The sequence below is a fragment of the Bicyclus anynana genome, chromosome 1 (assembly GCF_947172395.1).
Source record: "Bicyclus anynana chromosome 1, ilBicAnyn1.1, whole genome shotgun sequence".
NCBI classification, from domain to species: domain Eukaryota; kingdom Metazoa; phylum Arthropoda; class Insecta; order Lepidoptera; family Nymphalidae; genus Bicyclus; species Bicyclus anynana.
Window position 1 is genome coordinate 1,113,748 of NC_069083.1, and position 26,695 is coordinate 1,140,442.

Consider the following 26,695-nt stretch of genomic DNA (forward strand, 5'->3'; position numbering starts at 1 on the left):
AAAATAGATGACGTATACTTAGTGATAGTGCAGCTTAATGTGACGTTTAGAAGCAACACCATGATACATGAGGAGCTTGTATAAAACATAAATGTCTTTTACTACGTATTTTATGTATGGCGATCCAGGAATTCTTTCTCAGTGTAGTTTAATAAAAACAAACCGAATTTTATGGTGTCGGTCTAAATGTTTTGTCTAACGACATGTCGCAGTCGCTAGTGTAATCTAGTGTGGCTTAGTGTAGTAAAATAGTGTGCAGCGGGCTAACGAACTGGTGGGCGATGACCTCGTGCGCTTTCGTGCTGAGCCGCGCAAACAATTCGCTAAGCTTCCAGTTTTCGAACGAAAAATTGATAATATATTACGAGTATTTAACTTGGAAAATTACCGACAAATTGAAAAAAAATAAGTCCATTAGCAAGATGTTAGCCAGACCTTTTTAGTGGTAGATATTCTCAAATCCTCTGAAAAGAAACGAAAATATTGTGTTACAAACACGAGAAGGTTGTAAACCAATTTAGTTTCCTTTATTTTAAATTTTGGCTTACTTCTGTGTGAGTAAACAAATTTCAAAATCTTTCTTTCTTTCTTTCAATCCTACTGATATGAAATAGGTAGCGGACGCCCGCGACTTTTTTCGCGCAAAAATCTGTTTGTTACAGATTCCACGGAAGCCATGGACTTTTCCGGAATAAACAATAGCCTAATCTGCTCTGAAGGCCAATCTCTACAACTATAATCCAGCGGTAAGCCGTGAGCTAACCGCTGGATTTGGATGAAACGTAACAGACATACAGACTTACTTGCTTATTTATAATATGGAATGGGTGGATTCCACTGAAAAGAAACGAAAAAATTCTGTTTCAAGTACAAGGTATTAGCTATTAGTTCATTATATTATACTATAGGCCTACTCGATGTGTACCAACAAAAAAAAACATACATACAGTCGAATGTAGAACCTCATCCTTTTTGGAAGTCGATTAATAATAATAATGATAAAAATGAGGGTATAAATCGCGTCATTTTACAACTAATTATAATTAACTTGTTCATAGATTAATGATAATTTTGATACAATTAATATATTTTAAATAACATTCTATAAACAAACATAACACATTTCTAATTTGTTTGTTGGTAAACATTACATACATCGAATGTAGTGCTGTGGTATAGTAATTACTAGTGACGTAGTGGCGAGAAGTAAAGTTATTTCGTAGATATAACCATGTTCGATGATCACAAAAACGAACAACTCGTGTTTTAAATTGTACACCGAGATATCTATCTGCTGGTCGGACACAGCAATGCTGATTGGCGGTACAGATAAGCACGGTGGTAGTACTTCCCCAGACAAGCCCTGTAATAAAGAGCTATATACTGCTACTACAATAACTAGTTTTAGTTAGATTAAATCATTATCATCATCATTATCAACCCATATTTGGCTCACTATTGAGCACGAGTCTCCTCTTAGAATGAGAGGGGTTAGACCTTAGTCCACCCCTCTAGTTTGGTGATTGGCAGACTTCACACAGGCAGAGAATTAAGAAAATTCTCTGGTATGCAGGTTTCCTCACGATGCTTTTCCTTCACCGTTTTAGAAACGTGATATTTAATTTCTTAAAATGCCACAACTGAAAAGTTGGAGGTGCATGCCGCGGACCGGATTTGAACCTTCGCCCTCCGGAATCTGAGACAGAGGTCATATCCACTGGGCTATCACGGCTATCTGTTTTACTTAGACGAAAAAAAATAAAAAAATATTTTTGTAAACGTTTCTATTGGTAACTAACGTACGAGTAAATAGTAGCGCTATATTAAAGCCTTGGTCTAGTTTCGATATTAACGACAATGTATGTTTGTTTGTTCTATATGATCCAAAACTAACTGCGTAATGCGTACGCACGCGTATTTCATATTAAACGCATTACGCAACTGTTGTGAAGTCGGGCTATTTCCAGTGTTGATATTATTATAGGGCCTAGGCGTAATAGACGAGAGAAATCAGTTTGTTGAGAAAAATCGTTATTATAACAGAATAGTAAAAATACAACGCCCCTCGAGAATACAGGGATAAAATGACACTCAGAAATAACCTGGCTTTCTAGTGGTACAACAATTTTTCAGTATAAAGTTCTAATTTTCTTAGAATTTGCATTTATTACATTCCATAATTTTTTTTTTGACGCTGGGAAATGCGTTTACGCATCCCGCCCGGAGACTCCACAGTTGGAGCAGTACAGTCTACGGCCGGGTATGTGGGACTCGCTGATCACCAGAATATCCACTAAAAGGACTAACTATTGGGATGTAAAATGATCGCGAAGTACATGCACTTTTACATCCCGACGCGCTCTTTGCTTCATTTTGAGATGTCTACGAGGGTGGGATAAGATACTACCCTCACATGGTGATTTCTACCCCCACATGGTGATTTCTTATTACATTCCATCAGGAAAATCCGATAAACCAATTTGAAGATATCTGCGTTTTTCTTTTTATTATTTCTGAAATTGTAGTTTAAATTAACGAGTCGGGTTAGAATTTAAAATTTTAACTTGCTAGTTATTCCTTCAGCCATGGCAGCACCTATGGTGTGGTGTGGCTGTGGATGTGTGTGTACAAGTAGTTCTGTTTTTTTTTGTTATTCTATACAAGCTAGCCCTTGAGGAGGAGGATGAAAATCCACACCCCTTTCGGTTTATTTATGGCATCGTACCGGAACGCTAAATCGCTTGGCGGTATGTCTTTGCCGGTACGGTGGTAATTAGCCACGGCCGAAGCCTCCCACCAGCCAGACCTGGACAAATTAAGAAAATCTTAATCTGCCCAGCCGGGGATCGAACCCAGGGCCTCCGTTTTGTAAATCCACCACCACCAATACCACTGCGCCGCGGAGGCCGTTTTATATCTGAAAAGTGTACCCACGAGACTGACGAATATTTACTCGTTTATGAGAATGAAACCATAAAGCACAGCTAGTTATAATAATTATGAATAGTTAAAAAAAACTAAAAAACACTCTTGATACCCATATTATGGGTGGTCTTCAACAACCTGTCCGCCGTATTGGATTTAAGTCACTTTACTATTTTTTTCGTATTCCTGACAGCAAAACCTTTCATTTGATATCCATATCATGGGGGTGGATTTGGGGGTTCAAACAGCCAATCCGCCATCTTGGGGACGCCGCCATATTAGATTTGCAATGACGTTTCTTAGCTAGTCATGTATTGTTATCAGACCTAATCGAAGACCGGGAAGTCGGTAAAATTAAGATTCCAATTGTCTTACAATTTACATATACGACGGCCGTGTGGCGCAGTGGGTTCGATTCCCACAACTGGAAAATATTTGTGTGATGAGCATGGGTGTTTTCCAGTGTCTGTGTGTATTTATACAATAAATAAGTATTTATATGTAGTATATAACTGTATATTAATATTATAATATCAATTATCTTGGCACCCATAACACAAGCTACTCTGTATGCTTACTTTGGGGCTAGATAGTGATGTGTATTGTTTAAGTATATTTATTTATTTTATTTATATAGTTAAAAGTGAAGTTATTACTATAAGCGTGTTAAAAAAATACGCAATTGACATAGCACCAGTGATCTGTGGATTTAGTGAGATTGTGATATTAATAAAGTTGAAGTGGCCTGATAAACATGTACATCCGTCCAATCGCAGAATCACTTAGCCCAAATATCATTTGTACCAATTACACGTATCTCACGAATAAATAATACACGTGTTTTCATTTTATACGAGTCACTTTCAATTTGGTTTCGTGTAAATGTGGAAAACATTTTTTTATTAACTTAACCTATTTGATTTAGGTATTTGTTTATCGTTAAATTTGGGAAATTCAAGGAAAAAGTCAGCTGAAAATCGAAACCTGTCATAAGGGACGCAAGTAAAAGGCAATCAAGTACTAAATATTAAGTAATATTAGATTTTTTCTTTTATTGGTACAGTGGTAGGGGTTTTTTTATTACATTTACATGGTCCTAAAATCGTGAGTTCCCGTCATAGTCATGGTTATGACCTGTTAGGATTTTCTTTCTTCTGAGAAATTCTTAGTAGCATACCTAAAATGAAAAACTTAGCGACTCGTGCAGGCTTATTGTATGTATGTTGAACTTTAATGTATGTTAGTTTACATATACAAAACTGAGATAAGTGATGATGCAGTCTAAGATGGAAGCGGGCTAACTTGTTAAGAGGAAGATGAAAATCCACACCCCTTTTCGGTTTCTACACGACATCGTACCGGAACGCTAAATCGCTTGGCGGTACGTCTTTGTCGGTAGGGTGGTAACTAGCCAGGTGACCAATTGAGAAAATCTCAATCTGCCCAGCTGGGGATCGAACCCAAGACCTCCGTTTTGTAAATCTACCGCGCATACCACTGCGCCACGGAGGCCGTCAAATGTCATCCGGTGTCTACCGACAACCTTTCGTAAATATCATACAGTAGGTCAATTACATTTTCTCAGTTGGTTTGATGTTTATTTTAATAGGTTAATAATAAAGACCAAAATAGTGAATAGGCTGGTCATTAATCATTAGCTGAAAGTGATCATTACATCAGTCATCACCCTAAGCTCACAACCTTCATTGGTGCAGCTTAGTGAATTACAGTGAGTCATTCATATAGGTTGATGATGACGAGAGCAAAAGATCTACTAAACTAGATCTAGAACTAGTTCTTGAACGAAAAATATATTTTATCAAAACAAAAATCAGAAACGAAATGAACGACACAAATAGAACAGTAATTTTTTGACAAATCTCTTCATTTGTTTAGTCTTCAGATTTAGTGGTGAACGTCAAAGCTAATCTCCGAAATTGGCCCACTTCGCTCCGCGGCGGGGTGACGGAAGAGAGTAGAACCGGGTCGTGGAATAAATAGTAACATAATATCTAGCTATTGTGACTTGTGGTTGACGTAGTAGACTTGTTAGACTATTTGTACGTATAACTCAATACGTACGTATGTCTCGTATACGTGGAATGCAGAGTAAAATCACTCGTTAATAAAAATTTTAATAAAAAAATTCAACCGACTATGTGCTACCTTCTGATCAGTTTGAAGGCGGTGCCAAGCCACTGATGTTTTAATTCAAGCCGTTTAAGTTACAAAATTTCTGTGGTTCTTTCAGAAACGGCTTTAATTAAAACACGACACTGCATTGGCACCGCCTTGGGTAAGGTTGGCTCTAATGACAGCCGCTGGCGATCAAGTAATCTTACATGCCTGCATCTCACATGCCTGCATCGCTAACGGCTTGAACTGATTGTGTGTTTGTCGCAATGTGCACGGTGTCATCACATCATGACATTACTTGATCGTCGGTGGCTGACATAAGGAATTAATATTGTTAAACCGGAGTACAAAATATGCCGTGGTACGAAGGCAACTTTTTTTTTACTTTATAACTTAACTACATGATGTTAAACAATATTGACAATATTATTGAGCGTGTGTGGTATCCATATACATATATGAAATTCACTTGAAATAGCATTTATTTTCAATGAGTGTGTGCTACCATCGGAGGTTTAATGCGTCTAATAGCTGAGTGCCTTCAAATTAGATTATTAAATCATGAAGACTTAGTACATAGTTCCATTACGTCATGATGGATGAATGCATTTTGGAAGACAAAAAAAAAGAAGGAAATGTAGCTGGGGTACTTTTGCAAATTGGCACCGTATCGTTATGATGAGTGAAATATCAACTCTGGAAACCCTGTTCCAATTTACCACTCCCGGAAAAATAAGTGAGGAAAATGTCTGACGTCAGTATTACACGAATTGCCTGCTTTGTTAGTTTACGTCACGAAATATTTAGTGAAAAGAAAAAGAAGACCAATAGCGGCACCCCCGTATTTTTACTGTAACGGGAACTACTTGGATGAAACCGCGTGGCATTGGCTAGCCCTTAATACGAGTAATTTAAATACGTAAATAATTACTCTACATATTTTAAGAATTTTATGTACATTCATAATAATAATTTACTGTATGACTTTTTCAAAAGAGCAACTGTTGAGTTTCTTGCCGGTATCTTCTCAGCAGGACCTGCCTTCCGAACCGGTGGTAGAATCTTTACAAATAGTCAACTGACGTGTCAAAAGTGCTTGTAAACTGAGCCTACTTGAAATAAATGATTTTTGATTTGATTTTGATTTGATTGAATTTACTGATAAACGCGTCTCACCATTCAGAAGCTATGAAACTCACAAGTTGAAAGCATTTTTGAAATTGTCATATATTTTTAAACACGACCAATACTTCTATTCCCCTATAAATCGTCGGATAAGTCTGTTAAGAGTGGGTACGACAATAGCCCAGCGGTGTTGAGTCCGGTCCCTTTTACGTGGAACTGTGGAGACTTCAGGAGAGAAGCGGAATTTTATATGAATGTCTGTTCTTTGTAAGTTTCGCTTGTTGAAGAAATGATGAAAAAAAGATTATCGAATTTGCGGATGTGTACTACTAGTGTACAAATTAATAGACCGCGACTGAGTGTCGGAAGGCGGTTAATCTCGTAAGTTCATAACTCGAGCGTCTGACGCGTGTCAACAAACTGTGCGCCTGTGACGCTTCCTGACGCCTGACACACTTGACGCTGACGCTGACGCATGACGCGTGACGCGGCAGTTATGTGGCACGCGGAATACGCTTTTCATTTTAATTATGTGGGAACATCTTAATTAATGTCTCGTTCCCGTTAATATCGTTATGCACTTTCTGGTATATTTATTTTTTGAATTAGGAATTAAAGATTCTCAAGACCCTAGAGGCTGTTATGACTTTATTCGTGTATGATTCTATGTATTCTAGCCCCTAAACAGTCTGTAGACAAATCCAACTTTTTTTTAAAATTTGTTATCAGTCATGAATCATTTTTGTCCTGCCTAAACAATTAAATAAAGACGAAAATTAAGCTTTTAATCTAAATCTATCATCTAAATAAATAAAAGTTAAACTTAAAACTATTGCAAAATTAGTACAGAAGCTACGAGTGTAATAAGTTTTATGTAGCGAATTTTTTTTTAATAAAATAGACAAAACGAAGATAATATCTCAAATCTTCATCATAAACAGCTAAAAACCATCTCGATTACGTCGACCTTTCTCATAATAATCAGTCGAAAAGTTTAGAGATACACAGACACATCAAACTTATAACAATTCTCATTTTTTACGTACATAATACATATAAGTATAAAAGGTAGGGAGGGTTAAATATAATTTAAGTTATTAAAACACTGTGACATGTTCGTGCATTGAAAGCTTGCACATATCGGCACTTTGGGCGCAGTTTAAATCTGTAATTAGCATCGCGTAAACCTGTCATCATTATGAAAAAAAAAACTCGTCCCAATTTCCCCCCGGCGCAGTCGATCCCGTCATTCTAAAAATGTTTTACCTACTTTCCGTTCAGTGAGTTTTAGTGTCAGAGTGAACCGCATGTAGTTTGGTTAACCCTGTGCCATGAACTCCAAGTGGAGTGGATATTGGGGCCGGATGCTCAAACTCGATATGACATCACTGGGAAACCAGGGCGCGGTTTAAGCTTGAAGATTTTTATACTTTATTAACAGACCGTGATTTCGTGATTTCGTCAGCGAGAAAATCGATCGGTAAATTAACATTTACCGATCGATTTTCTCGCTGATTGATTGTACATGACCTTTTTTATAGGATAAAATAGGTTAGCTATCCTTAAAATATATATGTCATGGCGGTTTTTTTATAAAATATTTGAATAATGAATGAATTGAATGTTCCACCATGTTTACTTAGGGCTTAGCTATCTTGTAGGGATTATGGGAACCCTCGTAACTTTAATTTTGAGTTTTCGAATAATTATTATCACCATTATCTTAAGTTTAATATTATTACCTGAAGTTTCGAAAGAGCTTGTAAACTAAGCCTATTTGAAATAAATGAATTTTGACTTTGACTTTGACTTATGTAACTATTTTCAGGTGGTTCACCTTTTCCTATACTTCCATCATTCTACATTATATTAATGTCGACAACGTAACGCATTTCAACTGTTTCAAACTAAACCTTGACAAATTAAATTATACTTGATCCTTCCCTATAAATTATCTATTAGCAAAAATCCACATGAAAATTCGGGTCAAGACAGACAGACATACTATGTAGTGGAGGACTTTGTTCTATAATATGAATATGTAGACACGTACTCGTATATAACGTGTCTCAAACAGTGAAGGAAAAACATCGTGAAGAAACCTGCATGCCTGATAATTGTGTGAAGTCTGCTAATCTGGGTTGGCCAGCGTTCTGAGAGGAAACTCGTGCTCAAAAGTGAGCCAAATATGGGTTGTTTATGATGATACAGTTAGTTAAGTTAAGTAACATGGACTTTGTATATGTAAAGACTTCTTCTTGTAAAATTTAACGGAAAGAAAGCCCATCTATTTAGTGGAAAATCATCTTATTTTAGCTTGCGGATCCGCGGGTCGTATCTTGGACTATTTGTACTTAGCCGAACAAACTAATCTTTGGACCAAACTCATTTCCCATGTTTGTATGGATGTTTGGATGTTTGTTACTCTTTATCGCCGTAACTACAGAAACCGATTTGGCTTAAATTTGGAATGGTAGGTAATAGATTTTACTCTGAATTAACACATAAGCTACTTTTCATCTCGGAATAATCCATGGTTCCCGAGGGATTTGTGAAAACTAAATTTTCTCGCGGACGAGGACGCGGGCGTTCGCTAGTGTTCCCATAATAATTTAATGGTGTATCTATAATTGTCCCGGATCTAAAAGTAATGATGTTATCGGTGGGCGGGTTTACGATTCTTTCCGCGTACGTTTTTAAATGCCACGCTGAAAGTTTATTTGTTTGACGAGAAACACATTAGGCATCTTCATAGGGAAAATGGGGTTTTCGCATTTTTTCTGATGTATTTGCAAAAATTTTTCTGCTGAAACACTTGGCAAAACCCAATGATGTAATAAGTAAAACCTATTACAAATCATTACATGATAAAAGTCTTTTTCTCAAACATGCTTGGAAATGTGAGCTTATTTTGACAATCTTCTTCGAGATATATTTTTTTTTATTCTTTACAAGTTAGCCCTTGACTACAATCTCACCTGATGGTAAGTGATGATGCAGTCGAAGATGGAAGCGTGCTAACTTGTTAGGAGGATGATGAAAATCCACACCACTTTTCGGTTTCTACACGGCATCGTACCGGAACGCTAAATCGCTTGGCGGTACGTCTTTGTCGGTAGGGTGGTAACTAGCCACGGCCGAAGCCTCCCACCAGCCAGAATAAGTCCAATTTGCTGTACTGGTCAAGCAGCGGCCGGCTGTCGTGTAATTTAAAAATGGAATGATCTTCTATTCCGCAACATGGCGACCAAAGAGGTAACTTGACAAAGGTTTAATTTAAATTTCGAACTGGCTTGCACATAGAAAGCTGTTAAGTGAACAAAAACACTTTGGCGTGTAAAAAATTATTGTTATTAGTTGTTCGTCAACTTCATCATTGGTTTTAAATACAATTTTAATAACTGTACATAACATTCAATACCTATCCCTTGCAGATTTTGCCCAGTTGCCCCCTGCCATCTGTCTTATTTCGTCCGCTCGGAGGAGAGGAAGGCCGAAACAGAGATGGCACAAATCAATACATACCTAAATAAAAACCACTTATTTTTCCATTTCCAAGGGATAGATTTTGATGAACTCACTGGCGCAGTTGAGAGTTCTGTGGTACTCAACAGACAAGTCCTCGGTTCGATTCCTAGCGCAGTAAATTGGCTCAAGGCACAGTATAACCAGTAGTTGGACTTCATACTAAAGGTCGAAACGCGAGCTATACCTACGCACCACGTACGTGGGGTGATCGTGGGGTGAAGACCGTTGCGACTGTGCCGCGGTGACGAACGCAGTGTATTGGATTTTTTAATTATGACGACTAGGAAAAAAGTTATTATTTTTATAAAGTTTGATTAATATTTTGTATTCTAAAGGCATAATTTAAAAAATATATATATAAATACATGCTTAAATGATAAAATTGTGTAAATAGGTAAATGACGTAAACAGTAATATAATATTATTAAATAATTATTTATTAACTTCTTCGAAGTCAAAATTGAAGTCAAAATGCATTTAGGTTGTTTTCTTTGATTATTATGTAATACATAGATTTAAATCTTATGACATGTATGTTTTGTATACCTGTAATTTATTTTTTGTAGTTCCTTCCCTACATGCCAAGTCAGGATCAATTTTTTATCGTCTATTCTATAGTGTGGGGGTATCGTTATCGGTATTTTTGTGCATTACATAAGGGATTAAAGTGCTAACATAATCTACGGAACCCTACACTGCGCGTGGCCCGACACGCACTTGACCGATTTTTTATTATTTGGTCACCTAGTGTGATGGTAATACCTAGATGGCATCACCAAAATAAATATATGAAGGTCCTTCAAGATCATTGATTAGTATCAGCCTTATTTAAATCTACCAATCAAAAAAGCTACTCGTAGTGTAGTATGTAGGTTAACACCCGATATCAAACTGAAATCCTGGTGAAATAACTCTTATAGTTAACGACCTGCCAAAATAACTGGTTGCACTATTAACAGTCTATTTGTATCGCCAGGTTCTGCCACTAAATAATCCATAAAGCTTTACGACTTCTAAATGGATGATTTAATACAAAACAGTTAAGGGCAGTCTTCGGGACTAGTATGTCACGTATATAATATGTGAATTTTGGAGGATTATTCAATTCTTGTAGCATAGTTAATTATTTATATTTTATTTTTTTTAATTTAAAATAAATTTCTAGCGAAATAAATAACTACAAATTTTTGACTTGGGTAAAATTTTTACTATTGTGAAAACCGCATGTGATAGGAAGCGACAAAAATGTATATTTCATTTTAATTTTGAAGCACGAAGTGGATATAAACTGTTGAGGAATTCATACTTTAAATGTTATTTGGCTCATTGGCAATATTCGGAATAATATCGTCCAAATTAAGGAGTCTATGAATTTTTACGGTTCCATGTTAAATATTTAGATTTGTTTTTTATATAAAAATTCAGGGTACAATAAAAATAAAAATACGTAAACGTAAAAATAACTTTTATATTTTATATTTACTACACTTTGTATATGACGAAAATCAAAAATGTAAAGACGTTCTTCGAGTTTTATAACACAGAACACATTAAAGATACTTTTCATCCAGAAAAAAGACCACTAACTATTTAATCATACAATTATTTGTAAATTGGACCTACATATCTACTTATAAATCGGAATTTTAGCGCAATTATATAATTAAAATACTTTGCCGAATAAAAATGATAATAAAACACTTGAAAGTGAAAGTAGTTCGTATCAATCAGTTTTATTGTGAGATCAAAAGGAACAATTATAATTTGATCAAATGAAATGTGAAATAGTACACGGCAAGCGATAAATATAATGAATACTTGACAAGATAAATGGAACATATTTTAGTTTTGCACAAATTGTGGGACGCACAACATATTGTGTACGTGAGGTGGATGTTGACATATGCGATGATATGTTGGACAGCCAAAATTAGCGATATAGCCGGATTGGGGACAGTCATAATATTAAAGGAGCACCGTCTGAAATAGTATACTTTGCGAGACTCGGGCGTGGGCGGCGGTAGATAAAATGTAGGTGAAAGAACTAGGTCTCATTTTTAATTTTTTAAGCTGAGTTTAGGCTCGCCACAGCTGAGCTACTGTCGCTTGATAGATGTATTTGTATTTATTGCGAAAATGCCTTCAACGTGTAAATGAGATAATGGACAATATTGGAACCCATGAATATTTTACTACTGAGTAATAGTGTCTTCTCAGAAGAGAAAGTCGCAAAGATTAGTGTAGTCGCAAGTATTGGTGATTTTATAACATTATGGAAAACTCTAACGGAGGTTTCCTTTCACCATCTAAAAAAGAAAAATGTAACTAGTTAGTCAAAACAAAAATTACAAAGGTATAGAGTAGGTACATACAAAAAATAATCTGCCAAAGCTTTCATTGCAACGCCATTTTTTTATTTAATAAAAAGTTTCGAACTAACCCAATGTTAAGTGACGATGCAGTCTAAGATGGTAGTAAACTTTCTATCTATCTTGAAAGAGAGATAGTTTATTCTAACTATAGGTGTCTTAGATTTTCACGCGGCTTCATATCTAAAAGCCAAATCGTTTAACTTCTTTGCCGGTAAAGCGGTAACTAGTAATGGCTGAAGCCTACCACAAGAACAGACTTGAGTGTATGTAGAAAATATAAAAAAAGACCGCTTTTATTAAAAATAATATATTGTAATATAATAATTGTAATAAACAATCATGTAGTCTACAATGTCGCGCGACAGTCTATAATTTGTAGGAATCCTTATCGAGTGTGCGTTGATCCCGCTTGGAGCATTTGCTGCGAGACGTTAAAATAATTGCAAATGTATGAACTGTTGAGGCTCCTCATTAATTGTTCGTATGTTTAGAGTTACGCTCTGGATTTCAAGAAATGGAGTAGAAGACTAATCAGTTTGGATTTAAATGAGACTCGGAAATTTGGTATAAAAGCATTCCTGTGACTAAAGATTAATATTGTACTTAGATTCTGTTTTTTGAAATCTTTTGTATTTTATTTAAAACTAACGGACACCTGTGACTTCGTCCGCGTGAACTACTGTTTTTTAAATACCTGTGCGATCTACTCGTATATATTTTTCCGGAATAAAAAGTAGCCTATAGGTGCTCTATCTTTATATATTTTTTAGTGAAGGTCCTATAAAAATCGGTTCAGCCGTTCCATAGAGACTGAACAAACAGACAAAACTTTAAAAAGTTTGTTTATGTTATAATATCGTGTAAACTGTAAGGAATTTCAGAGACAGATGCTTCAATTTTAATGATTAAAGATAGAAAAATTTAAAAATGCGAAAAAAAATTATAACTTGGTTACCCTAGGGTTTTTCGGAAAACTATTCAAATTAGTTTTAAATAAACATGGTGTATCTACCACTTGCGTTTTATCCATTAAGTATAGGGACAGCCTGTGTATGCTTACTTATTGATTCTTTATTGCCTAGAATCTAGATGGTCCAATGGTTAGCGTATGTGGTTTTGGATCACGCGGTCCTGGGTTCGAATCCTAGACTGGATACTAAGTTATGACTTTAAAAGATTTAAAAGTCATAACTCAGTATCTACTGAGTTTTAAGTCTCTTTAGGGTATAGGAAGTACTGTCACGACACTCTTTTCTTCCTGGTCTTCGGTGTAATTAATCAATTATTGAAATAAAAAATAAGTTCTGTGGTACGTATAGTTCATTGATGTGCGTAAGTTTCATAACAAATTCTCAATGTATCTGCAATCTGCATGTTTATAAGTTTTCCTAGAGGTTTCCCTACCTCAGCAGCTCCAAGGTTAATGTAAGGTACTCCAATTCGAGAGGTCTAAGGATCAAATCCCATCTGGTTAACTGTTTAACTCTACTCCTAGTATATCTAGGCCTATATTCGGCCCACTGCCAAGCTCGAGTCTCCTTTCAGAATGAGAGGGGTTTGGCCAATAGTCCACTACGCCGGCCCTATGCGGATTGGCAGACTTCACACACGCAGAGAATTAAGAAAATTCTCTGGTATGCAAGTTTCCTCACGATGTTTTCCTTCACCGTTTGAGACACGTGTTATTTAATTTTCTTAAAATGCATACAACTGAATTGTTGGAAGTGCATGCCCCGGACCGGATTCAAACCCACACCCTCCGGAATCGGAGGCAGAGCTCATATCCACTGAGCTGTCACGGCTACCTAGCTAGTCGTAGACTAAAATAGGCAGATGGCTGCAGGGGATTTAACCCATAGCCTCTCGGTGAAGAGAATGGCCCCTTAACCGCGTCGTTTCGTCAGCAAAAATCTGGCTAGTATGTTCTCTATAAAAGAAGCTTCACATAAATACAAAGAGTTCAATAACCTTTGTGAGCCTTTTATACTAAAAGACTTATAATACACTATACCTAATGTTTATGTAATAAGATTTGTAGATAAGTAGAGCAAGAAAATATCCATCTACAATTTACATTATATTACAATCATTTCTAGAAAACAAGATCAAAGGAATTTTTTAACGCAAAAAATCTGCTCAAACTTTCCCGTATCTATGGAAAATATGGCTGCCATTACGAAAAATTGGAGCGGGATATAAAACAGCGGAAAACCGAGATATGTACGTTCCGTTTGGATTTACAGCTAAACTATTAATTTTATTGGCGAATGTTCATCATAGTGACAATTCTCGGACAGTGGATTGCGAGGTTTTTTGCGAATTTAAAACGAATTGCCGATCCGCGCGTGGGATACTTTTGAGAAATCGACGCGATTAGCTACATTTGTTATACGTATTTTCTTTATATACTCGTAAATTGTGGACAAACGAGCAAGTTATCTTTTTTGAAAACTTTAACAAACAATTAGTTAAATAAAAACGAATGGTTTTAGTGACTTACGGTCCACATTTTAATTTCATTATCTTATGTCAGTCTTAAGGCCTACTACTTGTAGTATGTCTACTTATGGACTATATGAGTGTTTTCAAGTTTAAACATTCGCTATCAACCCATATTCGGCTCACTGCTGAGCACGAGTCTCCTCTTAGAATGAGAGGGGTTAGGCCAATAGTCCACTACGCTGGGCCAATGCGGATTGGCAGACTTCACACACGCAGAGAATTGCACCGATTTGAACAATTCTTTCACTATTGGAAAGCTACACTATCGCCGAGTACTATAGGCTATATTTTATAACCGTAGTCCTACGGAAACGGAAACTGCGCGGGTGAAACCGCGTGGCGTCTGCTATGTCAAAGTTGGTAGCGATCAATATCCAAGTGCTATGTTTGGGACTGACAGCTATACCTCGCACGGGGAAAAATACACTACTTATTTCCCAACTTCGTGCTGCTATTCAGAGTTTATTAGTCTGACCCAGGACTGGAACCCGGAGCTTAACTGAATCCACAGCTTAACCGCTAAACCAACGAGTGTTCAATGCATATCAGGGATAATGAATTTATTTTCCTTTTGATAATTTGAATTAAAAAAATAAAGTTATTATTCGAGAACTAATCATTCATTAGGTGCAGATTTGCAGACTTTATGTAGGTGCTGAATTCGGGTTACCCAGAAAGCAGACATCAAAAAATTACGCCATTATTGTCAGACAGTGATGTATAAAGTACTTGTTTACATTACTAGTATTTTTAGTTTCGTGTTACTGTTTATAATAAAAAAAATGTGAGTCTGGGGACGCTTGACAAAAGTGAAAACTCAAACTACCCTCCCATATGAAATCGCTGTCGCATTTATAAGTGTGGATTATAATTTTAATTACAAATGTAAGCCAAAATAATTAGATACTATGGAAATGAGATTAAAGATGAGATTCATTTTTCATCCCATCGAGCATGATTGCTGTTAAATTAAGGAGAAAATGTTTTATAGTTTCAATATACGTACTTCATCATCATCATTATCAACCCATATTCCGCTCACTGGTGAGTTCGAGTCTCCTCTCAGAATGAGATGGGTTAGGCCAATAGTCCACCACGCTGGCCAAATGCTGATTGGCAGACTTCACATACGCAGAGAATTCACCGGAATGCAGGTTTCCTCACGATGTTTTTCCTACACCGTTTGAGACACGTGATATTTAATTTCTTAAAATCCACACAACTGAAAAGTTGGAGGTGCATATGTAGTTATCATCATCATCATCATCATCATCATCATCATCATCATCATCATCATCATCATCATCATCATCGTCATCATCTTCATCATCATTATCATTAACAGCCGATGGACGTAGAACACTGCTGGACATAGGTCTCTTGCATAGACTTCCAAACAAAACGGTCTAGAGCCGCGAGCATCCAGCGGCTCCCCGCAACCCGCTTGATGTCCTCAGTCTACCTAGTGGGGGGTCGACACTGCGCTTTCCGGTGCGGGGTCGCCATTCCAGCACCTTGGGACCCCAACGTCCATCGGCTCTACGAACTATGTGGCCTGCCCATTGCCATTTCAGTTTCAGGACTCGCTGAGCTATATCAGTGACTTTGGTTCTTCTGCGGATCTCCTCATTTATGATTCGATCACGCAGAGAAACACCAAGCATAGCTCGCTCCATTGCCCGCTGAGTGACTTTGAGCCTTTTTATGAGGGCCACAGTTAGCGACCAGGTTTCGGATCCGTAAGTCATCACTGGCAACACGCACTGTTCGAATATGTACTTAACTAGAACCTAATTCAAGAGCAAATCTATAATTATTAAAACAGATTTGTTCACATCACAAACAGGGCCACCTATATCAGATACAAACGTTGCGTAAGTCGTTATCAAATCAACACGACTTGGACAAATGCTTGGCATAATTCGTGGTTGAAATTGTAACACGAAATATATCATCTTGTTGTTCGACGACTTTGCTTACGAGAATACCGTAATGTTCATCGTTGTAACAAAGCTCCTTGCTCAAGAGATTACCGCCATGTTTTTTTATAGTTTAATTAGACGGACCAAGCAGGTGGTCCATAATATGGTATGATGGTGAGAAACCATCTTGTTAAAACAGAACAATACTTTGCAGGGCATGCAAGGGAAACTTCCTACAAAAGTTGAAAAAAAAAAGGTTTTTTTGATGAATGAATCTTTCTGTAATTACACGTGCAATAATAATAACTAATTAATTATTATTAATTACATGACCTTCAGACTGAACCAAAGCAATGCTATTCGGCGGTATAGAACGCTCTACTGACCTATATGCTCCATACGAGCATGCACCTCCGTTAGACAGGGAGAGATGAAGGTGAAGAGAATACAGAATAGCAATGCCGATCGACTAGCATACTCAATAAGTAAACCTGTTCAGACGCGCTAAAAGCACACCCCCTTCCACCCGCAGCAAGTAGCATGCTCATAAATCGCACGACTGTTGATTCTTGAGCAAGTTCGAAATAAGCGTGCTCATTATTAGCAATGTCGCGATACTCATGCTAATAATTAGCAGCTGCTCAATAGTAGCATGCTTTCGTGCTTGTAATGAGCATGTGTAAACAGTAGCTTAATTTAATTTACGACCTTCAAACTGTGGGTGTCTTTAAGACAAAAATGCTCAGGAATGGATGAAAAAGTTATAAGTATTCAGTATAGATACGTCATAGCATATCAGTATTCATGTGTAAAGTTACCTTTCGTTGCTAGTGATGCATCGCTTCACCAGCTTGCTTGCGTGCTTCTTCTTCGGCCTCACAGAGATCTTGTGCTTGGCAGCGGACGCGTCCAGCAGTTCGGCCTGCACGTCCAGCTCTGTGTCGATGTGTGTGTTCCTGAGGGGAGGGGACAGTGTTAATACACAGATGAGGGGTTGCTAGTCTACTGAGAGGGGTATTTGGTATTATGTGACTATTGTCTATGGTTAGATTATGAGGTACAAATTTTTCAAAAGGGATATTTTATGTGTGTGTCAAATAAACTCATGTTTAGACACCGACGAAAAAAGAGGGGTTTTGTAAGTTTGATGTGGATGTCTGTCTGTATGTGTGTGGCATTGTATTCTTAAAAGGATGAATCGATTTTGATGGTTTTATTTTTTAATTTGAAACCCAGTAAGCAAATATTTTTCTTTGATCCAGCTCGCATAGTGTGATATGATTTAAACTTTTTTGTTATGATGTAAAGAAATTCTGGTTTCAAAGTTGTTATTCTAGATTTCAGAACATTTAAATAACTTTTCATCTCGAAAAAAAAAACACTATTTTCAACTGAACTGAGAAATGTACAAAAACTGTTAAGTTAGTTATTATCAATATATCGATTTTCACTTCAACTAAAAAAGCGAAAAGTGCCTCGTAGGTTCAGTGGTTAGTCTATATTGCTTTGGGTCACGGGCCCTGGGCTCAATCCTGGGTCGGGTGTACAAAGCTTTCAAAGCCTGGAAATAGGAAATTGATAGTGTACGATCGTGTCTGCCTGTGGTTATCATGTGAATCATAATGATTCACATCAGCTCATGACGATCTTTTCAAAATGCAATATTAACAATCTAAACTCTCTAAGCATTAAAGCAGCGTAGTGGGTCAAAGTCCTATATAAAATTTAAAATAAGCTGATAATTATGAAGTTAAAAGTATGTGCTAAGAATAAATATGTCAATGGTACAATGGACAGAATTTGAATCCTGGAGCTTTGCGATTTTCACGAATCATGATGACTTCGGTCAATTAAGCGGTGCCGCCATGGATAAAACGCTTCATACTAAATTGCACGCTTCATACTAATCATGGGGTTGAGTAAAAAAACGCTAACTTGACGATGAACAAATGTTTCACAATGAAACCGAAAGGAACACACAGCAATTTCCATTATCTGACGATAGAAATAAGCATTCTGATAATAAGATTTGAGCCCCAGATTTTCAAAGAGCTGGAACCTAATTTAAAACTTAAATATTATTAATATAAATAGATTACTTTTTGCAGTTGCGAGGGTCTCTTCGCACGAATCCATACTTAAATACTTTCACAATACACACATCACTACATAGCCCCAAAGTAAGTGTACAGCCTTTGTTATGGGTACTAACACAGCTGATTTTATATACAGATATAGCAACCTACCGATGGCCAAGGTACCGCAAAGTGATTTTACGTGAAGAAAACCGCCAGAGGCATGGGTAGAATAAGACTTCAACTTTCTAAAAAAACACAGATCGCAGTGAAGGGCTAACGTGGGTCATTGGTCATTGAATAAAAGTAAAAATTACAGAGAGAATTAATAAGATAAGCTAATTGCTATAATAGATTGATTTAATATTATTGAATTTAATTAAGAATCCTTTATTGTCGGAGAGGTGTGAAGAACATTTTGCCAGCAACAATATAGAATTTTTAAAATAGTCTGTGGTCGTGAAATCAAAGTTCGCTTTGTCAAGTGCAAGTGTCAAACGTGTCATCATTATTAATTACTAGATGACGCCGCGCGGTTTCACCCGCGTGGTTTTCGTTCTAGTAGGAATACGGGGATAATATATAGCCTATAGCGTTCCTCGATAAATGGGCTATGTAACACTGAAAGAACTTTTCAAATCAGACCAGTAGTTCTTGAGATTAGCGCGTTTAATCAAACAAACTCTTCAGCTTTATATATTAGTATAGATATAGAACTATAGATTTTTCTAATTGTGTAAGTGCCTTAAGCTACTTAATGGGACCTCATCGGCGTTACCGGGAGGTGTAACGCGTTACGTTACCAAGCGGTGTACCCTTCATATAAAGTTATCATTTCAACAAAATTTAATCCTACTAATATTATAAACGCGAAAGTTTGTATGGATGTTTGGATGTTTGTTACTCTGTAACGCCGCTACTACTGAAGCGATTTAGCTGAAATTTGGAGTGGAAATAGATTTTACTAACATATAGGCTACTTTTTATTCCGTAAAAATCCATGGTTTCCCGAGATTTGCGAAAACTGATGATTTTGATGATATGAATGTTTCTTACTCTTTCACGTCTCTACTACTAAACCGAATTAGCTGAAATTTGGTATTAAGATATATTATAGCCTGGATTAACACAGACTTTTAATCCCGGAAAATCCATGGTTCCCGAGGGATTTGAGAAAAACTAAATTCCACGCGGGCGAAGTCGCGGGCGTCCGCTAGTGCTAATATAAAAATCAAACGCTGAATCGCGAATTGCGAACAAGTGTGAATGCACCCATCACGTGTGTGATACTGTGCCGTCATCAATCACGGCACACTTCACAGTGAGTGACGGCGCGACGGTTCAATGTCAGGGTCCGGCGCGGTCGGGTTACTCATCACGAGTTTATTATGATCTATCTCATAGCCTTGATGTATGTTTTTTGTCTTCTGTCACATGTTCTCGCGTTTTCCTTATTTCGTGATCGCATATATGACAAGCACATAGAAACCATCTCAGGCTGATGGACTGGTAGCTTTACTTACCATGCGAAGTGTTCTCTGTTTACAGGCAATGGTTTTTGACTTAGCATTTTAGGTCATGCTTACAATACCAAAAAGAAACTGCGTTGGCAGTTACAAGTACGTCGGGAACTTAGATCAGCTTCCCGAAGACGTCTGCCTCCAGAGAGTGTGGGTTCGAATCTGGTCCGAGGCATGCACCTCCTACTTTTCAGTTGTGTGCAATTTAAGAAATTAAATATCACGTCTCAAACGGTAAAGGAAAAAACATCGTGAGGAAACCTTTTCTTAATTCTCTACGTCTGTGAAATCTGCTCTCTGTCTTCTGAGAGACTCGAGCTCAGCGGTGAGCCGAATATGGGTTGTCATAAATGCGCTGTGACATTTTAGCTATGGCACTATTTCTATGTACATATGTGTATATTTCTATGTTCAACGGTTTTTCCGTAGGTATCGGTAGTTACTATATAGTAAATATAGATTTATCATTATAAATTTACCTGAAAACCCCATTACAGTACCCCCAAATAGGCTGTCTGTGGTAAGGGCGTGTAATCCCACCAACGTCCCTTCAGACTGCTATTGAGATTTTTTTTAAAGAAAAAAAAAAGAAAAATGCAATTATGTATTTCAGAACTGTGCACATATCACAATATCTCCAATACACTCAGTACAATACCCTGCGATGTGTGGCATAACCCAGAAAATGGCCCCAGCTCAGCATAATGCTACACAATGTTATGCAAAATGTTATACTAAAACCTCAATATTATTCATAACTCCACCGAGGACTCGAAAACAAGATGCCATAATTCGAAGGCACATAGCTAAGTACTGGACAAACGTAGCAGTTTACCTAAGCAAAGATTAAGAGATTTTCAGTCTTCTTATGGTATGGCCCAAGCCTGTTTAACAAGATCTGCTATCATCAAGATCCAAACGCCCACCCATCCATCCATCCAAAATACCGCATGGAATGAGTTAAATCATAACATTGTTGTCTGCAAACTACAAACTCAATAACAGCTAGTAAGTACGAGTTAGTTGGTAATTCTAGGTACTCGTTTAAAGTAAGTACTACTGCTACTAGGTACAACAACATCGACTTCCTCAATAATTTGGCAACAATTAACTGTTGGGTACGGCTCATGGTCGCACTATATAAAATAGCTTTGAATTGTTTTGTAATTATAGGTACGAGTAATAATAATGAATTAATCGTTAAATACGCAGGTTTAAAATAAAAAAAATATATAAGAAAAACGAAACAAACGTTGCCCTTTTGTATCTCAAATAATTTTCATGCTAGCCGGAATTGGAAATTTCCGGCGAACTCAAAATTCCCTAGGAAACAAAAACCTTGAAAAAATTACAGTCTTCGAACCAACCTACTTTACCGGTCAAAACCTCATAGGGTGGAATCGGCGTGCGAAAATTTTCCAGTAAGTATTTACTTTTTCGGCTTTTCTTTCCTGCGTGCTTACGGCTAAAGTCTCGTATTTCTGCATTACCGTAGAGGGTTTTAAAGTGTCAGGTGTCTAAACATGCAAGACATATTTGGATCGAATAATTAATTGTATATTTAATTTTTTGATAGAGGTTTCCCTCTATCATAACCTTACTTTATAAAAAAGGCAACCCCCAAGAAATCAATAACTATCGTCCCATTAGCTTATTACAAGGGTTGTACAAATTATTTACTAATATAATACTTTATAGGCTAAAGGGAGAGTTTGAGACCCACCAACCCAGAGAACAAGCAGGTTTTCGAAGAAATTACTCTACCCTGGATCATATTTTTACTCTTCGTCAAATCATGGAAAAATATGTAGAGTACGGAAAAGCTATATACATAGCATTTATTGATTACTCCAAAGCATTCGATTCCATTTTTTATGAATCCTTGTGGTGTGCTTTGAGGAGTCAAAACGTTGCTGAAAAATACATCAATGTCCTAAAAGAAATCTACACGAAGAGTAAATCAATAGTGAAACTTGAAAAGAGAGGGAGACCTTTCGAAGTAAAGCGAGGAGTAAGACAAGGAGACCCAATCTCGCCTAACCTTTTCACTGCTCTCCTAGAGTACATCTTTAGAAAGCTAAAATGGACCGGTTTAGGATTAAATATAAATGGGGAATATTTAAGTAATCTTCGCTTTGCCGACGACATAGTTTTACTGGCAAGCAATCACGATCAGCTTGTACATATGATCAATACTTTAGATTCCCGCAGCCGAGAGTGTGGCTTAGAAATGAATTTAGAAAAAACTTGCGTGATGACAAACAGTGACCGATATAAAGTTTCAGTGCAGGACAACGAGATTAAATATGTGGATGAGTATGTATATCTAGGTCAGAACGTATCCTTCAATGGACATTATGTCGATGAAGTCGAAAGGCGGATCAAAAAAGCCTGGGCTGCATACTGGTCCTTGAAACATATATTTAAATCAAATATGGATGTTAAATTGAAGAAACACGCAATGGACTCTGTAATAACGCCAACTCTTTTATACGGCTGCCAAACGTGGCCGATCACTAAAGAAATAATTCATAAAATACAGGTTTCCCAAAGAGCTATGGAAAGGAGCATGCTAGGCCTAAAAATAAAACATAAAATAAAAAATAAAATAATTAGAAATAGGACAAAAGTTATAGACGCGGCCAAATTAGCATGTCGCCTAAAATGGCGCTGGGCTGGACACATAACAAGGACAACGGACGGGCGGTGGACTGAGAAGGTATTGCATTGGTACCCACGTGACGAGCGCCGGTCGAGAGGCCGGCCAAAAAGACGCTGGCGCGACGACATCGTCGACGCAGCGGGGACCACCTGGACAAGGTTGGCGAGAGACCGAGAAACATGGAGAAGGATGGAGGAGGCCTACGCCCAAAAATGGGCGTTCCAATAATTAATTGACATTTAAAGCACTGACGTAAAACTGTAACTAATTTTCTTTTGACTTAACTAATAGTAACAATGACGAAAAATTTTTCTGACATAAAACATTTAATAACATTTCGAATTAAAATTGACATGTACAAAATTAAAATTAATATTAGATTTATTATGAAAAATGTTTTGTAATTAATTTTATATTATTGGAAATAAAGGCTTTATTATTATTATTATTATTATTATTATTATATTTAATTTTATAACAAATGTAACCCATGTAGAAAGCAAATAAATAAATTATTATTATTATTATTAAGAAAGCCAGGTTTCCCAATGATGATGAATTCCCGAAGGAACGTTGTACACAAAATCTTTGGGATGCGCCATAGCTTCGCTTCCGGACACATAAAAATTTGTTTAAAATTTTTTACAATTGCTACACCGAGTCAAGCTTCTAGTTTTATCAGAAAAGGAATGTAGAAAATTGGCTCCATACCTCGTGATGGGAAAAGAAAAAATATAGTACGCATAGATTGTACAAAATGGAAAAATCCTCCTCCGATACAGTTTTATAAGAACTCTACAGGGTAGGCAGTGCATGTTTGCATGTATGAAGTGCACGCTTCTGTATACGGAAGCAAGCTGATAGCGGTAAATGGCACAACTATGCCTCTTTGATCGAGAGTTATATGGCATACAGAACTGAATCCACTGGTCATAAACACAGACAGTATTTTGATAAACGCTAAAAATCGACATAATGACATATGTTACCGGGTGTCGGGTGCGGGGTGCGGGGTGCGGGGTGGGAAACTGTGTCGTGCTGACGTCACGCCGTTTCTGGGCCAGCCTGAAATAGCACCCGTAGTCCGCGGCGCTTGGTGGCGGCGAGCGATAGGGGTTACTTCGTAACCGATATGTACGATCATTACCCTTCCTTTTGACTTTCCGTAGTCGGGTAAAAAAAAAATACAATTGCTATGCCCATACATTATACAACAGCATTATTGGTTTCTGATGACGCTTGGGTTTGGCGTGACCAAAACTCAATTTTTTTTTAATTCTTCACAAGTTAGCCCTTGACCTCTCTATCTCACCTGATGGTAAGTGATGATGCAGTCTAAGATGGAAACGGCCTAACTTATTGGGAGGAGTCTGAAAATCCACACATCTTTCGGTTTCTACACGACATTGTACCGGAACGCTAAATCGCTCTGCCGGACCTGGACCAATTAAGAAAATCTCAATCGACCCAGCCAGGGATCGAACTCAGGACGTCCGTTTTGTAAATCCACCGCGCATACCACTGCGCCACGGAGGCCGTCAAAATAGTACAAGTATAAGATACTCCTACCTTAACTGCAATAAAGTAGTTGTCTATACTATTTTTATGTCATGAAGCTCGTCGATTCTCTTTCTACAATCGCTGAAGCTTCGAAACTAAAAATCACGTGACCTTTCGGTAACATATGTCATTCCCATACATTTTTTAATTTTCGATTTTCGTTTACGATTGTAGAAAGAGATTCGACGCACACATGGCTACAGACCAGACTTCATCAAAAGAAATTCGACCCTGGCGTGGACAGGCCGACCCAACCCACAGTTAGCGATGACAGTTTTTTTTCGTCAAACTATTCATTTTTGCAAGATTGCCAAGTGCAGATTTCTAAAAATTGTATAGATTAAATAAAACAGTCGGAACTGTATTTTAAACAGTTAATAACTAGTTCGTCCGGGGAAAGTACAGCCATGCTCATTTCTGACGACAAACACCAAGATTGCTGTATTCCAGTTAAAAGAATATCATTATCACCCCACATTCGGCTTACTGCTGAGTCTCCTCTCAGAATGAGAGGGGCTAATAAATCCACCACGCTGGCCCAATGCGGATTGGCAGCCGTTCACACTCACCATTTGAGACACGTGATATTTTTTTTTTCTCTAAGACCGAATTCGAACCCACACCCTCCGGAATCAGAGGCAGAGGTCATATCCACTGGGCTATCACGAGCTTAAAGGATATGGTTGCAGGTAAAAATACATGCATATGAGGCGTAACTTTCTTGCCTTAAGTGGTGCAAAGGGCTTCTACATTTCCGGGGATGTCTACCACCACGTTTATTCTGCCACGTAGCAGGATTCATTATCATCATTATTAACCCATATTCGGCTCTCAGCTGAGCTCGAGTTTCCTCATTCATTCACCGTTTAAGACACGTGATATATAATTTCTTAATATGCACACAACTGAAAAGTTGGAGGTGCATGCCTCGGACTTCGATTCCACACCCTCCGGAATCGGAGGCAGAGGTCATATCCACTGGGCTATCACTAGCAGTATTCCTTCGTTCCAATCATAAAGCGAATCGGTGAAGTAACTAAGGTTTAAAACTTCAGATTGAAGTATCTTTAGTTTTAAGTTTTCGACTTTACCACCATTAAATCACGACATAACTTAACCTGTGTTTCAGGTACCACATATTAAACTATTATAGGTTTTCCATTTACTAATACTTATTGGTATGGTATTTTAAATACAGATTTAAATTTAACTTTGGTCAAAGGAAGACTTATGATTTGGCCATACTGCGTCCGATGGGTCGGCGAATAGACGTTGACGTAACGGGAGAGCAACAAAGAATACATGATAGTTTATGTAATTAATATTAAGATACAATGATGTGACGAATGACGCTTGGTGGTCGACGCAGTTTTAAATCCGGAGGCCCTAGATTCAACTGACAAATTACTTGACATTTTGTTTCAGAATGCTTAAAAAACACGCTGAGTATGACGTCGACGACGGGATCGTCACGCCTGCAGTGTGTCGCGTTGCAGTGCCGCTATCGTCGCGTTACCGTCCCGCCATCGTCGCATTACCGTCCCGCTATCGTCGCGTTACCGACCCGCCAGCGTCACGTCGCCGTCACGTCTTCTGAACCTTTAGTTTCATTGAGATCGGATGTTGGGAACAATGTCATGGGTGTTTGCAATGAAACATATAGTTTACAAGGAAACAGGTGTCACACTGGCCTCGCGAATGAGAAATTACTTTTGAGAAATCTCTCTCAGATCTTCTTTATTATTAGATAATATTATATTTAGCAAAGGTTGTTTGTATTTCATGGTTTTAATTAACTACGAGCACATACATATAGGGTGTATTTTGATTAAAAAAAAATACAATATACATACTTCTCATCAAAAAAATCGAAACAGTACTGTTCAGGCCGATTATTTCGATTATTTTTAAGAGATCTTTAATTAAGGTTTCCATGGAGTCGAAATGCACTTTCGGTGAAAGATACGACACGATGTGATTTTTAATCATCATCTCCTTACTCTTATCCCACTTAAGTGGGGTCGCAAAAATATGTCAATCTTTTCCATTCGACTCTATTACTCGTCAACTCATCATCGACTCCTTTTACACACATGTCCTCTATTACACAATCCAACCATCTCTTCTTTGGCCTTCCTCTCCTCTTATGTCCTTCCACTTGCACATTCAACATTTTTCTAGTAATGTGTTTTTCCTCCCTACGCATTACATGTCCATACCAAGCTAACCTTCTACTCCTCAATTTTTCTGTCACTGGCGCCACCTTCAGACTTCCTCTTATATACTCATTCCTCAATTTATCTATTCTTGTCACACCACACATCCATCTCAACATACGCAGATCTAAGATTTTTAATAATAAAATTAT

General features: G+C 37.5%; 1 protein-coding gene across 12 annotated transcripts in view; it reads right to left on the reverse strand.

The window, feature by feature from the left end:
• Nucleotides 1-26,695, reverse strand: part of LOC112050866 (obscurin) — a 129,068-nt gene that overhangs the window by 63,830 nt on the left and 38,543 nt on the right. For 10 of the 12 annotated variants that reach the window (XM_024089243.2, XM_024089247.2, XM_024089242.2 and 7 more), the window contains one exon: nt 17,329-17,466. The exons of the other annotated variants lie outside the window; for them this stretch is intronic. In XM_024089243.2, the coding sequence (XP_023945011.2) occupies nt 17,329-17,466 (138 nt within the window). The remainder of the gene's footprint in view (nt 1-17,328; nt 17,467-26,695) is intronic. 12 annotated transcript variants of the gene reach the window in all.